The sequence below is a fragment of the Carassius gibelio genome, chromosome B1 (genome assembly GCF_023724105.1).
Source record: "Carassius gibelio isolate Cgi1373 ecotype wild population from Czech Republic chromosome B1, carGib1.2-hapl.c, whole genome shotgun sequence".
In the NCBI taxonomy this organism is placed as follows: domain Eukaryota; kingdom Metazoa; phylum Chordata; class Actinopteri; order Cypriniformes; family Cyprinidae; genus Carassius; species Carassius gibelio.
The window spans coordinates 28,796,570-28,812,922 of NC_068396.1; the positions used below are offsets into that span (position 1 = coordinate 28,796,570).

Here is a 16,353-nt window from a genome sequence, read left to right on the forward strand (position 1 = left end):
AAGTGTATTTATCTGCTTGTCTCATAACCTAGTATTTCATTTCAGGAGAAATTTAAGCGACTTTCTGATGAAGAACCATCTCTGTGGACTAGTAAAAATAGGTTTTTGTCAAGAATTAAATAGGCCAACATTGACATCTGCTGGAGACCATAAGAAGCTCTTATCAAGATCCTCCTTTTACCCACCATCCTTTTGTGTTTGAAAAGACTGAAAACAGTATTTGAATATCTGAGCCTTTTCTTCTGAATACGAGACAAAGCTAAAGCAAAACATTAATTATAGCTGAGTGTTTCACGACTGAGATTGAAAATCATGCATAATGTACCTGGTCTAAATGGGTGGCTGTTTTGTCTGGTTTCCCCTCTGTCAGCTGTTTGTCCGGTAACAGGAAGAACTCGGCCGCTGTTGGCAGTCCGGGCAACACAGTGACCAACAGCTGCTCTGGATCCACTCCTGTCGCCTGAAGACCAGCAAACAGACTCTTAGAGATTAAACAGGATTAGAGGAATATAAGTCAAAAAAAAAAAAAAAAAGACAATGCCTTTATTTCAAATATTCTTTTAAGACTGACTTTTTACCCCAAATATGTTTTTATCATTTATTATTATTATAAATTATTAATATTTCAATATTGTATTATTATTATTATTATTATGAATACTTCAAAATGTTATTTTATTATTGTTATTTTATTAATGTTATACAATTATTGTTATTATTATACACATATTAATACCTTTATTAAGCAAAAATACATTAAATTGATCACAAGTGACAGTTATGATTTATAATGTTTTTCAAATAAATTAGTTTCTTTTGGACTTTCTATGTATCAAAGAATTCTGAAAAAAAAAATTAAGTAGCACAACCATTTTTGACATTAAATATGATTATGAGACATTTCAAATCAGCATATTAGAATGATTTGTGAAGGACCATGTGACACTGAATTAATAAATTATTAAAATGTTGTAATATTTCACAATATTGCTGTTTTTGCTGTATTTTTGAACAAATAAATGCAAAATAAGGGACTTCAAAAAAAAAAAAAAAAAAAACTTTTGTGTGGAAATATTTGAGCCATTATTTAAAATGGTCTCTGAAATAAATGCAATTATTATTATATTATTAAATATTATATAAATATATGTACTTAATCCAATACAATTAATAGTTTTCTGTCTCAAGAATACACATGATTGCACATTCCATTGCTGCAATGCAATTTAAAGAATACATCATTTACTCCCTCATGTCTTGTAGATGAGTTGAACCAGATTTGACATCATGTCACACATCATTGGTTCCCACTCTCGCAACAAATCAATTCTTCTGTATTTCCCCTTTTGTGTTCCACAGACGAAAAATGGTAGGGCTTAGAATGAAATGAATTTGAGTAAATAAAGAAAGAATTTTCATGTTTTTTAGAAAATAAATATATAAAATTGTCCTTGGTTCATGTTACAAGGTTACATAGTCCACCTCGTTCCTGTCCATATGCCTTGTGCAAAACTCATTACACACATTACCACTAACCAACTAGAGCAGAACACACATATGGCTCACATGAGAACCGTTATTCTCAAGTGTCATATTTCATAAACATCCATAAAGAAAGTCCCCATGTTCCATTATAATGGCCTCTTGAAAATGCCACGGGGTAAGTGCAGAAGAACACTGAGGATTATTTCGGTCTGTTGTGCCATATGTTTGAATATTCGTAAAGCTTGTTCTGTCACAGTGCTCTTTCCCTTCCATCGGTGAGAGCAAGTCTGGAAGCCAATTTCACAAGTGTGTCAACTTGAGTTCTTCAAGCAAAGTGTGGAGCGTGGAAACCCAACAAAGTTCCTAAATACACTTGTGTTTGTACCCTTCTTATAGCAGGAATGGATATCACATACCATTCAAAAGTTTGGGATCCATACTTTTTTTTTTTTTTTTTTTTTTTTTTTTTTTTTGAATAAGTTATGCTCATCAAAGCTGTTTATTTGATAAAAAAAAAAAAAAAAAATCTTTTTTTTTGCTGCAATATTTTTAAGGATTCTTTTATGAATAAAATAAAAAAAGAACAGCAATTTTTTCAAAATAGAAATCTGGTGTTTTTTTCTTCTGCATTTTTGATCAAATGAATCAACAGCCTTGATGAGCACAAGAAACTTTGTTAGTTTGATCCCAAACTTTTGAATGGCAGTGTGTGTGTGTGTGTGTGTGTCAGTATACAGAGCTGGGTAGATTATTATAAATTGTAATCTGTTACTGATTCCAAATTAAGGTAAACCATTACATTACACATTTTAGGTAACATAATAAGACTGCTTTTTGATTACTTTTATCCTAACTTGTTTATTACATTAATTTAAATAGGATAATCTTGTACCATAGTGGTGTAAAAATACAAAGAGTAAGAAAATGGACTCCATTCATTTTAACATTAAGTGTATTGAACATTATGCTACATCAAGTTTTCCAAAACTTCCAAAACGAAAAGCTAAAAATGAACAACAAGCTTCTTCCTTGGTTTGTGATATCACTAACATTAAAATGTACATATACCCTGCCCCCGGGAGCACATAATCAGCTTTACCAATGTGGTAAAATATCTGAAAAAATAATGCATTTAAAAATAATAATTAAAATAAAAACAAAGCATGAACACGTGTTACAGTGCCCATCATAAACACAATCAAGCCTTCGAAAATAGCTGGGTGACCACTCCTTTAAAGGAAATACATGAAGTTCAGATGACAAAAAGTTTGGAAATGTCTGCATTACATGTAAATAATGTAAAAGTTTAAAAATACAATAACAGATAATAATACTGTTAAATAACCTATAAATGAAATAAAACGGATCTGTTCTTGATGTTGAAACAGTAGTTGATATTGAATGTTGAAACACTTCTTAAACCTGAAATTATTATTTTTTGTAAATCAGTTGGTGAAATGATGTGTGTCAATGTCCACAAAACTGGACTTTCTGAGTTTATATAAGCGGATTATTTGAAACCAGTCACTAACCAGCTCAGTATATATAGACTCTGAATTTAAATGCCCTCTTGAATTGGCTCAAGTAGTGCTTTAGATTGAGATTCTCTGAAAGGAATTTCTGTTAATGTCGTGACTACTGAACAGAATTCTTCTTGAACATTTTTATGCTGACATTTGTCAAATAATGCTCAAAACCCGAAACGTCAAATGCCATTACATTTCTGAGAAACACACCCAGTAGTGCTTTATTGTCATCCTTTTTGTTTAATATATATACGGGAAATTCATAGAAGACCTTGATTATTGTTTGATTAAATCATTTTGTTCTTGATAGAAATTAGTCATCTTTTATTCTGTATCCTAGAGCTATGTCAGATCAGACGATGAATATTCTTGCACACATCATTTAAACTTTGTGCAAAGAGCACTGACAGAAAGTTCAAGAGAGTTTGAGTATTAATATGAATAAATAGGCCATAGTTACATACTCCAAGGAAAATAAAGACTTTAATATGTACAGAGGTGTCAAGTAACGAAGTACAAATACTTCGTTACTGTACTTAAGTAGAAATTTGGGGTATCTATACTTTACTTGAGTGATTATTTTTCAGCCGACTTTTTACTTCTACTCCTTACATTTTCAGGCAAGTATCTGTACTTTCTACTCCTTACATTTTAAAAATAGCTTCGTTACTGCTGTTTCACTTCGGCTTGTTTACATTCCGGCTTGTCATCATTAATAAAAAAAAAAACCTATCCAGATAAATCGCGCCATCCGGATGGAGTGAATTTGATTGTGGTTGGATGAGAAGTATAAACATATACCATTCCGACACCCTATTGGTCTGTACGCGATCCATCGCACCTGCACGTGACACAAATCACATCACAGTCCAGCCAGGACATAGACAGTTTTGGGTTCGTTTATCAAAAAATATATTTCTTAAAAGTAGGGTTGGGTATGGAAACGGTATCCGATCGCCTCAGAGTCAGTCCGCTTAAATTTCACATGAAACCAGCGTCAGACCGTCTCCTCCCGTCTTTCAGCGCGCTCTTCAATCCGCAGAGGCGCAGACCGCGAACGGAGCACCGCATGCGCACTTAAACAAACAGAGGACACAAGGTGTGTGTTTATCGATAGATTGTTAGAATATCCATATCTGTGCAGTTCTTTGTCATAAATACAGTTTACAAAAGGTCACGAGGTAGCAGTCGGTTTCTCATCTGTAAAGTTTTCGCTCATCACACCACAGCCGTTTCCTCCAGCGAAAATCTAGCCCTTAACACATATGAACGAACACATACTTTAATTACTCTTACTTAAATATACTTAATTTAATCATACGGACTTTATACATACACTACTGTGCAAAAGTCTTAGACACTTTAGTATTTTCACTTAAAAGAATGGTGTTCGGACAGTTATTTATATATTTTGCTGTAGTGTGTCAGTATAAAATATCAGTTTACAATTCCAAACATTAATTTTGCCGTTGTCAAACTGCTTGTGCATTCAAAATCGCACTAGATTATTATTAAAATTAATGGCAAACTGATATTTCCAACTGACACACTACAGCAAAATATATAAATAACTGGCTTAAAACCCTTTTTGGGGAGAAAATACTAATTTTTCCATAAGACTTTTGCACAGTACTGTATTTTAAAAACGACATTGTTGCTACTTTATAAAGAATGAGCATACAGTAATTCACAGAACTGATTTAAGACAGTGACAGACAGCACTCATGTTAACTTTTATATCAGAGTGAGTGACAGAGATACAGTAGAAACATTATGTGTGGTTTTGTAATAAATAATGACCCAGATTGTGAAATACATTTATTAGCCTTAGATTAAGGGAAGCACAACTTGCACAACAAGCTATGGATTTATTTAAAATATTTGTAATGTTCTTTAAAGTTATCCATAGTTTTTTTGTGGTTCTTTTTTTTAAAGTATCGGTTCAGGCACCGTTTAGGAGCCGGTACCGTTTTAAAAGTATTGAAAAGGCACTGGACCCTACTTAAAAGTTATTATTTCTCACTGGCTAATTTACCAAATGAGTGCTTTTTCTTCGTCCTCCACAAATTAAGCTACTGTAGGTAGTTTGGTAGCGAGACGTTTGAATAATTTAGCGTTTTCGATTGACGATGCGATTGACAATGTTGTGATAAGTAGGCTATACCAACTTTGTAACTCGTTACCCCCCAACACTGGACATAGCAGACGTATGTACCAAATACAAGAAGCTATCAATCAAGAAAGTTTCAGGATTATGATTTCTTTTTCAGTTTTAGTTTTTGATTAATCACTTGGATTAATCATTCATTTTGACAGCACTATAATGTTTACTGTAAATAGACAACCATACAAGTGTAATTGTTACTAAGCCTGCACCAATGTTCTTGTCCATTGCCCTCGCAGATTCCTGCAGCTAATCATGGATGTACATAAACATTCCATTAAAAGTTATTGATGACAAGCCTCTGAAGTTTGACTTTTTGCACCATAACAATACTTATTGGCAACTAGTCATCATATCTCTAGTCCTTTAATGTATTTGCATTGTACTAAAGTGCGTTCATTTTAAATGGGCATATATGCGGCTGAGGAAGACCTGAAGGTCGAAACGTTGCTTGATTAAATTCCTCTGGAGCAGTAGTTTTCAGTGTTCAGACTTCACTTCTTTATTTGTCTATATCATTTAGTTGTCTTGCACCTGTGTCCTAATTGGATGTTTGGGATGTGCACACCATTTTTGTATTTTCATATATGCGGCTGAAACAGGAAGCCTAGTGCATCCAAAATTTTTCAACATGAACATTTTAATATAACATTATAGTCATTATGGCCTATGGCCTTTAGAAAAAAGTTTTTTGAGGAGGTGGGGTAGTACACAATAGGCCCCTGTGCCACGGCCTAAGCTTTTGTTCTTAATGGCATTTTTTTCCCCTTACATTACTTTTACTTTTATACTTTAAGTAGTTTTTTAAACCAGTACTTTTACACTTTTACTTGAGTAAAAAGCTTGAGTTGATACTTCAACTTCTACAAAAGTCTTTTTAAACCCTAGTATCTATACTTCTACTTGAGTAATGAATGCCAGTACTTTTGACACCACTGAATATGTATAGCTTTTAAATGTTATGTTAGCACTATGCCACATGTAGATGGCCTCCAAGGAAACAGACATGAATGCCTCTTCATGCTTTATTATATTGTATATGCAGTGGAGCATTATATATTGAACTCTGTGATGTCACTGAATAGGGAAGCAGATTTTCAGCTGTGTGAAAACTGAATGTTTTTTCTGATGGGAAATGGTTTAAACTCACCTGCACCATAGAGGTTTTAATGACTCGACTCACATCAAGCCTCCATTCAGCCACATCAGGGTTGTGATCATCAAGATTAGATGAAAAGGCAAGAAGATGAGATCTGAAGTATTCTGCAATGATAAAAGAATAATAATATGTGCTTACAATTATTGTGCGTTTCTGACTACTGCAGTGCAGTACACCTGTGCTGCCGCATTTCCTTTCAATGTGTATTTACTGTATGATCCTTACAATGCAATATGAATATGGTTTCATTTTGAGTATTGACATTTTTGAATAAAAAATGTTTCTTCACCAGCAAACCATCATATTAGAATTACATTTTACATAATATCCAAATAGAAAACAATAATTTCTAAACTATAATATATTTTACAATATTATTGCTTTTATTGTATTTTTTATTTATTTTTATTTATTTTTTTGCTGTTGGTAAGCATAAGTGGTTCTTTCAAAAACAATTGACATATATTAAAATATATATAAAAAACATAACATTAAAATGTATTTTATTTTATTATTTTTTTTTTTTTTACCATACCATTTTTACCATTCCTTGTTTAACTACAATAGAAAAACCAAATGTATCACAGATATACAAAGATCAAGGAACAAGACATATTTTGAGAGATCTTATTGCTCACATATGAAGCTATCTTCAATACCTAGCAGCCTGTTTCCTTCCTTGTGTGTAAAACTCACCGTGGACAGCGATGGTTTTCCTGTCTTGCAGGATGGTATTCCCAGCAGACACCTGCACAGTGACAACGCTGATTCCCTCTCGAGGGAACGTGAATGCCACACTCCCCTCCAGCGTGATCACGGGCTGTGAATACAGTTTGAGAGAGACTCTCAAGAGGACGCCCTGTCAGCGCAGCTGCAGTGAACATGCCAGCTTTATTTACATGGCAGTCGGTGAGGCAAACACACACACACACACACACACAGATTGAGTCATGCACAGATGTCTAATGAGTCACACAAGGAGACTTTACCTCTGAATTGTTCCCAAGCCACCAGATGTAGGTGACCGTTCCCACTTGGCTTGGCGAGAGAACCACCGTCAGATTGACTTCTTTATTTTTCACAGCGACAAAAGGGGCGGAGAGGTGAATAGACTCCAGCTGACCTGCGCCGAGAGAGAAAGAGAAGAGAAAAGTTGGTTGGTCAAGCCGAAAGAGTTTAACAGTGCTTGCTAGTTCTCAAATCTTGTTCACTTCCTCACATTCAAACCTGCTGTGCTAAAGAAAGATGAGAGAAACCAATTAAGTTTTTCATTTTTGTGCTAAAACTAGATATAAATATATCTTAGTATAACTTGACTGCTATAATTAAATCGCTGACAAAAGCACCTGCTAAATTATATATATATATATATATATATATATATATATATATATATATATATATATATATATATTAGTGCTGTCAATCGATTAAAAAATATTAACTAATTAATCGCACAATTTTTTAAAACTAATCGCGATTAATCGCGATTAATCGCAATTAAAAGACTGAAACTTTTTGGATATGTAAATGTAAAATGTAAATAATTAATGTAAACTCAAGACAAAGAAACTATTTAAATTCAAAATATGATTGTTTATTGGAATTTTTGTTTAACTTGTAACACAGATTTTCTCATGTAAACAACATACCTGCAATAAACCATCAATATCCTCCAAATTAACTGTTGGCTTGAAAGCCATATTTATTACAGAAATAAAAACACAGGCATGTAAGTACCATTTGAATTTCAAAACAATCAATGCCAATAAAAAACAAAAATGATTTCCATGTTGAATTCTAAGTGGACTGCAAAAAAATTCCAAAGTATAGTTATTGCCAGTGCTTTAAGTGGGCCGGTACACACCGGTACTCAGTACCGCCACTTCCAAATATAGCCCTTGAGCGTACCGCCACCTCTCCGTGCGCCCAGAACGTGCTTGTAGCGTACCTGTACGCTCATTTGGACATCTGTTTTAATAGAGGTTTTAATCTTTTACCTGCACTGCCGATTTTCAGAGCGCCCTTCACAATGCAAGCTTCCTAATTCATCCCACCCAGAGCAGAAACTACATTACCCATTCACCCTTAAGTTATACAAGTGAATAGCGCATGTGTCGCTTTTCCCACTGTTAAGTGTCAACAACTCAACGTGGCCGGAGAAGGTGTGTGAAACTCGTTGTGAGTTATACTAAAGCAAAATCTTGAGTATTTATTGTCTGATAAACATTAAAAACTGTCTGCGGAGGTTGAGTCGATCCCCCGCTGGCTGCTCATTGGCTGCAGCATCTTTTTTCTAAGTTCTAAAAAAATACCGTAGACGGCAAGGCACAAATTTAGATATTCATTTATCTAATTAATCTATAACCTATGCACAAAGACAATATGATCTTTTTGTCCCCTTTTTGTTTTAAAGCTTGATGAAGAGAGAGAGCGCAAGTTGCTGCAGCTGAGGAGGACAGTGATGCACGCGCACAGGAGTGATTGACAGTTCGCGGCACTGTGTACAAAAAATACTCCGCTACACAATTATTTCGTTTATTTTCGTTTAAGCTTATTAACGTTAGCGTTACAGAAAGGTCTGATTTACGCACTGTTACAGTCATTGTTTTTTTTTTTTTTTTTTTAAACAATGACATTTGAGTTCATGATTTTAATGTTGCTGTTTCTTGTGGCAGACTAAATGAAGAGTAATGTTTCTTGTGGCAGACTAAATGAAGAGTAATGTTTCTTGTGGCAGACTGAAGAGTAATCCGGCAGAGTTTTATACTGAAACTTTCCGTCTAAAAGTCCTTCCTTGGTCTTATCCATATTTCTTTGCACGTTGAACACACATAGGCCACAACTGGAAATAAAAAAAACTGCAACCGCGTTAATTGCGTTATTTTTTTTTTAACGCGTTAAATATTTCAAATTAATCGAATGCGTTAACGCGCTAATTTTGACAGCACTAATATATATATATATATATATATATATATATATATATATATATATATTTTTTTTTTTTTTTTTTAATTAACAGTTTATTGGGCACAAAATCAACGTGAGATTGATTTCTAAAGTGTCATGTGACAATAAGTAATGGCTGTTAAAAATTCAGCTTTGCCATCATCACAGAAATAAATTATATTTTGAAATATATTCAAACAGAAAGTAGTTATTTAAATCTGTAATAATATTTCATAATAGTAAAAATAAATGAGACAAAATTATAATAATAAAAAGTAAAAAAAAAAAAAAAAAGTAAAAAAAATAACTGAACAGCAGTTTTATGATATATTCTCAGAGAATTATATATGAGCAAAATATGGTGGAATGTGGTTCTTAATTGTGACCAAAAAAAGAAAAGAACAGCCTTAATGAAGCACAAACTAAACATCTTCCAAATAATATGTATAATGACATATATTCATTCATTCACAACTACTCCTCATAGGAACACAGAGCCATCTGCGTGTGAGTTTCAGCTCATGCTCCAGAGGCCCTATTTGCTTTGCCTGGCACGACAGGATTGACAGATTGGAAGCGTTCCGTCTCCCTGATCAATATGTCACTGCGGAGGCATCTGCCTGCCTGAATGAAGCAGGGGGTGGCAAGTTCACTAAGTGGTCATGGGAAAAAGGTTGAACATGTGAATCAAAATACTTAGTTAATCTATGTTAAACACTGATATTTGACGAGCTTCCTCTAGCACAAACACAGACTACAACTACTAAAACAAGCTCAAACTCAGGCCATCTGCTCGCAGAATGTGTTAAAATAGCAACGTCCAACATCATTGCTACATAGGATAGAGCTGTCTGCTCAAAAGTCTGTAAAGCCAGAATTTTCAATTATTGGCATAAAGTCTGATCCATATTCTGGCCAAGAACCACCCACATAGACAGGAATGGGCCATGTGACCACCATTTGAAATGACCAACCACACTTTTCTTTTTTTTCAAAACATTGAGGGGCAAGGACATCTGAAATCAATGCTTTTTAATGATCTCTCACAGTCTGTAGAGACAGCATGAAGGCAATTCAATAATTGGCACTAACTATATATTAAACTAGCTATTTTTAATGCTACTCATAATGTACCTGTGCATTGTCATAAGAGGTCTAAGTGGTTTAAATACAACTTAACAATAAATATAACAGTTCGACGCTGTTATTCACTTAAAATAATTTCTGTATTCTGTGTGTTTTGTGGCATAAAGAATCAAGAGAATTTGAATAAAAGTATTCCAAATAGTTCTGCAATAACATTCCAAACCTTTCTTGAATTGGACTCTTGAATATCCTTTTGAAAAACATTAAACAAGAAAACAAATGTAAACTAATAGTATTTGATTCACTTAAAATAATTTAGTTATTTGTTTGGAAATTGTATGGTTTTAATTTACTAAAAATAACTGGTCCATAACTCTTAAAGTTACATTAAGTAAAGTTCATCAGACCTTGATGATATTTTGGGTTCTTGGGACCTTCATCATACACTGAAGTTTCTGTCGGCAATAACTAAGAGGGATGATTCCAATCTCGTGGTGCAGTTAGAGACTATAAGCTTGAAATCTAGACTGCTTAATGTAGAGTGCAATACGACCAAGGCCAAATGAGATTTTTCTGGTCAATAAAGCATTAATGAGTTCATAGTCCTCAGACCCAGTGGGTCTTTAAAATACATTACGGATACAAAAGTAGAATACGATATGGCTGTCTGTATTGTGCATATTGTTACTCGCCCTCCCATATCTTGGCTTACATGTAATGTGTAGGAAGAGGAGCACTGTTTCCGAGCCCAGACTGTTCTCCGCCGTGGCTGACACTCGGTAGATTCCCACATTCTTGTAGATGTGTTTAATGCCATCCTCGATAGAGCTCACGTTGGAGTAGGTGAAAGCATTTCCATCGCCGAAATCCACTGTGATGCTGGTTTTCGATCCATCACCCTGGGGAAAAAAGGGTAATAACATACAACATCATTGAGTCTTGGTCAAAAAAAATATAAAACACACACACACACGCACACAACCAGGCTGGTGAACAAATGTTCTTCATTCAAAGAACCACCTGTAATATCTTAGAATATTTCCACTTTTTTTTTAGGCAGAAAGCAAAACTGTTCCTGACTACGGTATTGGCAGAGCTCTGTGTACGATTCATTCAGCTGTCAGTTCATCTGCTTTGGAAGATGCCTCGTCTGTCCCAGACCGCTGATCTACCATTGGAAAACATTGCTCTTGTACAGGCAATATGGACCCACTTTATATTAAGTGGCCTTAACTACTATGTACTTACATTTTAATTAATAATTTAGTACAATGTACTTATTGTGTACATACATGTTTTTACATTGTACTTATATATATATATATATATATATATATATATATATATATATATAAAAACTACATGTAATTACATCTGTATTTAATTTCTGTTATTACATTTATAATTACACCTTAACCCACCCTTAAACTTACCCATACCTCTAACCCTCTCCCTAACCTTAACCCTATCCCAACTCAATAGCAGCAAAAGTATTTTACAATACAATATGAACACAATAAGTACATTGTATTTATTTTTTATGTAAGTACATAGTAGTTAAGGCCACCTAATATAAAGTGGAACCGGCAATATTTCTAAAAAGCTCAAGCTTATAATGCCGATTTATGGTGGATGATGGTTATCTCTGTACTTTGGGATATAGCAGTAGGTACTATGGATAAATTGTAAAGGTCACACTTTAGTTCTCACTATAACCAGTTCTCACTATGACTAACTATGACTTTTGCCTCAATTAACTCGTAATTTTCTGGTTATTAATAGTAAGTAAGGTAGTTGATACAGTTTAGTCATGCATTTCCAGTGTGGTTAATATATGAAGTTTACATACATAAGTTTAATAAGTGTTCCTGTAGCTCAATTGGTAGAGCATTGTGATATCAAGCGCGAGGTTGGGGGTTCGATTCCCCGGGAACACATGATAGGTAAAAATTGATAGCCTGAATGCACTGTAAGTTGCTTTGGATAAAAGCGTCTGCTAAATGCATACATTTAATTTTAATTTAATTTTTAATTTAAGTTGTGGACATGCATCTCAGAGCTAAATCAAGATGAGCATTTGTGGTTAACAAGGATTACTTTTTTTAGTAAAATGTCAATCGTTTCACTAGAAAAGACCCTTATTCATTGTCTGGAAATGTGTTTGAATTTGAATTTGAATTCGAACCTTCAACCTGTTTGCTCCCATTGAAGTCCACTATATGGAGAAAAATCCTGGAATGTTTTCCTCAAAAACCTTAATTTCTGTTCGACTGAAGAAAGAAAGACATGAACATCTTGGATGATATGGAGGTGAGTAAATTATCAGGATTTTTTTTATTCTGGAAGTGAACTGGTCCTTTAATATGTTCTTTGTATTAATAAACAGCCAATATGCTAGTAAAATGCATGCTAATACACTACTTGTCAATAGTGATAATTGGTTCTTAAAACAAAGCGTTACTGGAGTTGTTTGTTTGTGACTGACTACACTGGTTACAATAAATGGGTTTTGTTCTAAAGTTGCGAATTTAACTTGTGCACAAAATTGGAAACATGGCATAAAACATTTTCAAATTAGCACCGTTTCCATTTAACAAGTCAGAGAACTGAATGAACAAAATGCATTAACATCTCTCATTAATCACATTAGATTAATTACATTACTCACATTTGACTGCTGGTTATATATATTCTCTTTATAAGCATGTATGTGACAAATAAGAATCTTGAATTAACCCTTTTTGCACAAGTTAAAAACCACATCTAGCGAGCGTAACAACTTTTTTGTAAATTAAGGGATTTTTTTTCTAAATTTGCCATTTCCATCACATGTTTCTGATGCGATACTTTAAAATGTGCATACAATGGGATAATGGAAACATAGCTAATGATTGTTAGCAGTCATTGGGAAAGATGTGTTTTCTAGCTATTATTTTGCAGTTGTTTTTATCTGCTCAGAATGCAAACTCACATTCCCTGAAAGATAATGTATGAATATGTCACCTATAGGCAGTGCAGGAAACACTGAATCTTTCTATACCTCCTCCAGGAAGACGAGAAAGGTGACGTTGCTGGCAACAGAAGCCGTTAGCTTCCCTTCGCTGGTCACTAAGTGAAGGCCCCGAGGGGCCTGGCTAGGGCACAGCTGCCTACGAGCTGTGTACTTCTCCATCACTCCTCCGGTGCAGTTATTAGACACCACCTTTCTGTACCTGTACATACATTCAAAAATCACATTTACAAACCAGTTCTGAAGCTCCAATACAAAACAATCAGTTGGCTACATTGAAATGCACTAGCCTACTTATCTGCGACAGTGAAAACACATACAACATTTTAAATGAGTCATACATCAAAATCATTTGAGAATGCATATGGCAAACATGATTAACATCAATGATAATGGGAACACTGAATAATCACTTTAATGGATAGATGCATGCGTCAAATGAGATCTCACCCAGTGCTGTTGAGGAATGTGTGTTCTGTAGTACAGGTCCGAGACATGGAGGAGGGCAGGAACCAGAATGCTGGAGTACATTTCCCATCAGCCCTTCTCTCGAAGCCATAATCACTGTTAAAAAAAAAAAAAACCCGGTGAGAACCGACATGATTTTCCCTGCTTCAAAATGCCATGCTTAATTTAGTGTGCTAATTGCATTATCTTTTCAATTTCTGAGTTTTCAAGTAAATCCTACTGCTTTTTTTTTTTTTTAGTTTATGGTTGGTTGAATTACATTGAGATAGCCTTTATAATACTGAAGTCAAATTATTATTATTACATTATTGAAGCCTTATATTGAAGTCAAAATGGCAATTTTTCTCTCTGTGATTAACATTAATAATTCTCAATTTTTTTTTATATGGAAATAATTATAGCTGTCATGAATAATATGTATTTAAAGCAAAAGCCACTGACATTATAGTGTATAGTATGTATTCAATCTTTTTTTCTTACTGACAAGTCAAGAAAAGTCTTTAACAAGACATTTTACTCCTTAATAATAATGCTTGTTACATGCTTTAAAGCTTTTTTTTTCTTTGCAGTTATATAACATTTAATTTCTAACAATTTATAAAAATTGTATAGCAGCCTGCAGTTAAAGTGCTAGCATTTCTCTTTCATGTTAACATTTAACAAATATCCCAGAGAAAGAAATATCTATGTATTCTAATACATGGACATCTTTGTCAGCATAAAAATACTTTCGGCATCCACTTTTATATTAATTCATTTATTTTTAGACTTAACTGTCAGACAACAGAAGCCGAAGTTGTTTGTCCTACAATGCAACGCAGCACCCCAATCAAGAAAACAAATGACACTAATTACCATGACAAGCTACACAGATGTAGCCAGCTTGTGTTGGTAAACGCACAGCGTTTCACTCCCTGATTAACAACTTTCACACTTTGTTCTGTATGGCCCCGAGGGGCCTGCAAATTTGGAACTTTCCAGAACAGTGACATTAATAACTTTGATAATTCAGGGGGAAATGAGGAGAGAGGCCACATTTACATGATGAGCAAAGACTGTTAGGAATACAGATGGAGGGTTTAATCAACAAAGCGTGGGGCGTGAAATACTACAGAAGACAGGGTGGTTGACAGATGGAGACAACAGTATTATTGAGGAACTGTGATTTTTAAGAAGTAACATGTTTGTCTCCATTTAGCCGTCTTCACACAGCTTGACTAGTTTCCACATAGCAAAGATCTTCTTTAAGAAAATTACTGCAACTCGTGTGAAAATGCTGATCTTGTAGTGAGGACTAGCCACGACTTATAGATAGAGAGACTTATTTCATAAAGATATCAACTCACAGATACTTCTTCAAAAATTTATTTTGAGACAACTGTTGACATGCACTAAAAAGTTGAGTTCGATTTGTAACTTTTTTTGTTGCTGTTTTTTTTTTAAAGAAGTCTCTTGTTCACCAAGGCTGCATTTATGTGATCAAAAATACAGAGAGAGAGAGAGAGAGAGAGAGAGAGAGAGAGAGAGAGAGAGAGAGAGAGAGAGAGAGAGAGAAACTGTACTATTAATACAATTAAATTATTAATATTACAATTTAAAAGGGTTTTCTTTTTTAATATATATTTAAATTTAATATATCCCAGTCATGATCCTTCAGAAATCATTCTAATTTTCTATTTTCTGTTTATATATATATATATATATATATATATATATATATAATTATTTAATGAATAGAAAGTAAATGTAAAAGTAAAGCATTTATTTTAAATTAAAATATAACATTATAAATGCCTTTTTAATGTCACTTTTGATTAAATGCAATTTTGATTGGTAAAATTATTTAATTAGAATAAATAATAATAATAATAATAATAATAATAATAATAATAATAATAATAATAATAATAATAATAATAATAATAATTTGCTGCGGTTTTTCACATTGACATATCACAGTGTTAAAGTGGTCTGTTTTACAACAGATTGGGAATCTTTAAAGAACAATGCTTGTTTACTTACCACTCAAAGTCTGACTCAGTGCAGTCACATGGCTCGGATATCATCGTGACAGAGTAGGTTTTACCCATAACACACCTGGCTATGGGCTTTAGCTTTCGGTAGACTCTTTTGACTCCCATGAGGCAGCGGTCACCCTATAAGCAGGATTTCAACATAAACATAGATGCATGCATACACACACACATATGTTTTCTACAATAAAGTTGGCATGTGGTGTTTTCGTTCAGGTTTATTTTAGTTCTCACATAATTCATAACAATGAAGCATGTGTGCATCACACTGAATTTACAAAAAATGACTGGAAATTTCCAGAGACTTGAAAGAAGAAGAGAGAAAATAGGAAAGAGAGAGGAAAAACTGTTTCCGCTCATTGTACTTGGTCGTTCCATATTTCATATCTCACACCTGAACTCTGTGGGGTTCATTTTGTCAAAGATTTCAGGCCTCTCACAATATGTTTTATTTTATTTTTTTTTCACTG

General features: G+C 33.9%; 1 protein-coding gene across 1 annotated transcript in view; it reads right to left on the bottom strand.

The window, feature by feature from the left end:
• The window catches only part of LOC127948339 (VPS10 domain-containing receptor SorCS1), a 148,701-nt gene that overhangs the window by 8,928 nt on the left and 123,420 nt on the right, over nucleotides 1-16,353 (bottom strand). The window contains exons 16-23 of the mRNA XM_052544761.1: nucleotides 15,873-16,006; nucleotides 13,833-13,946; nucleotides 13,413-13,584; nucleotides 11,085-11,271; nucleotides 7,324-7,457; nucleotides 7,031-7,154; nucleotides 6,326-6,438; nucleotides 326-460 (exon numbers count right to left, since the gene is read on the bottom strand). Coding sequence (XP_052400721.1) covers nucleotides 326-460; nucleotides 6,326-6,438; nucleotides 7,031-7,154; nucleotides 7,324-7,457; nucleotides 11,085-11,271; nucleotides 13,413-13,584; nucleotides 13,833-13,946; nucleotides 15,873-16,006 — 1,113 coding nt within the window. The remainder of the gene's footprint in view (nucleotides 1-325; nucleotides 461-6,325; nucleotides 6,439-7,030; nucleotides 7,155-7,323; nucleotides 7,458-11,084; nucleotides 11,272-13,412; nucleotides 13,585-13,832; nucleotides 13,947-15,872; nucleotides 16,007-16,353) is intronic.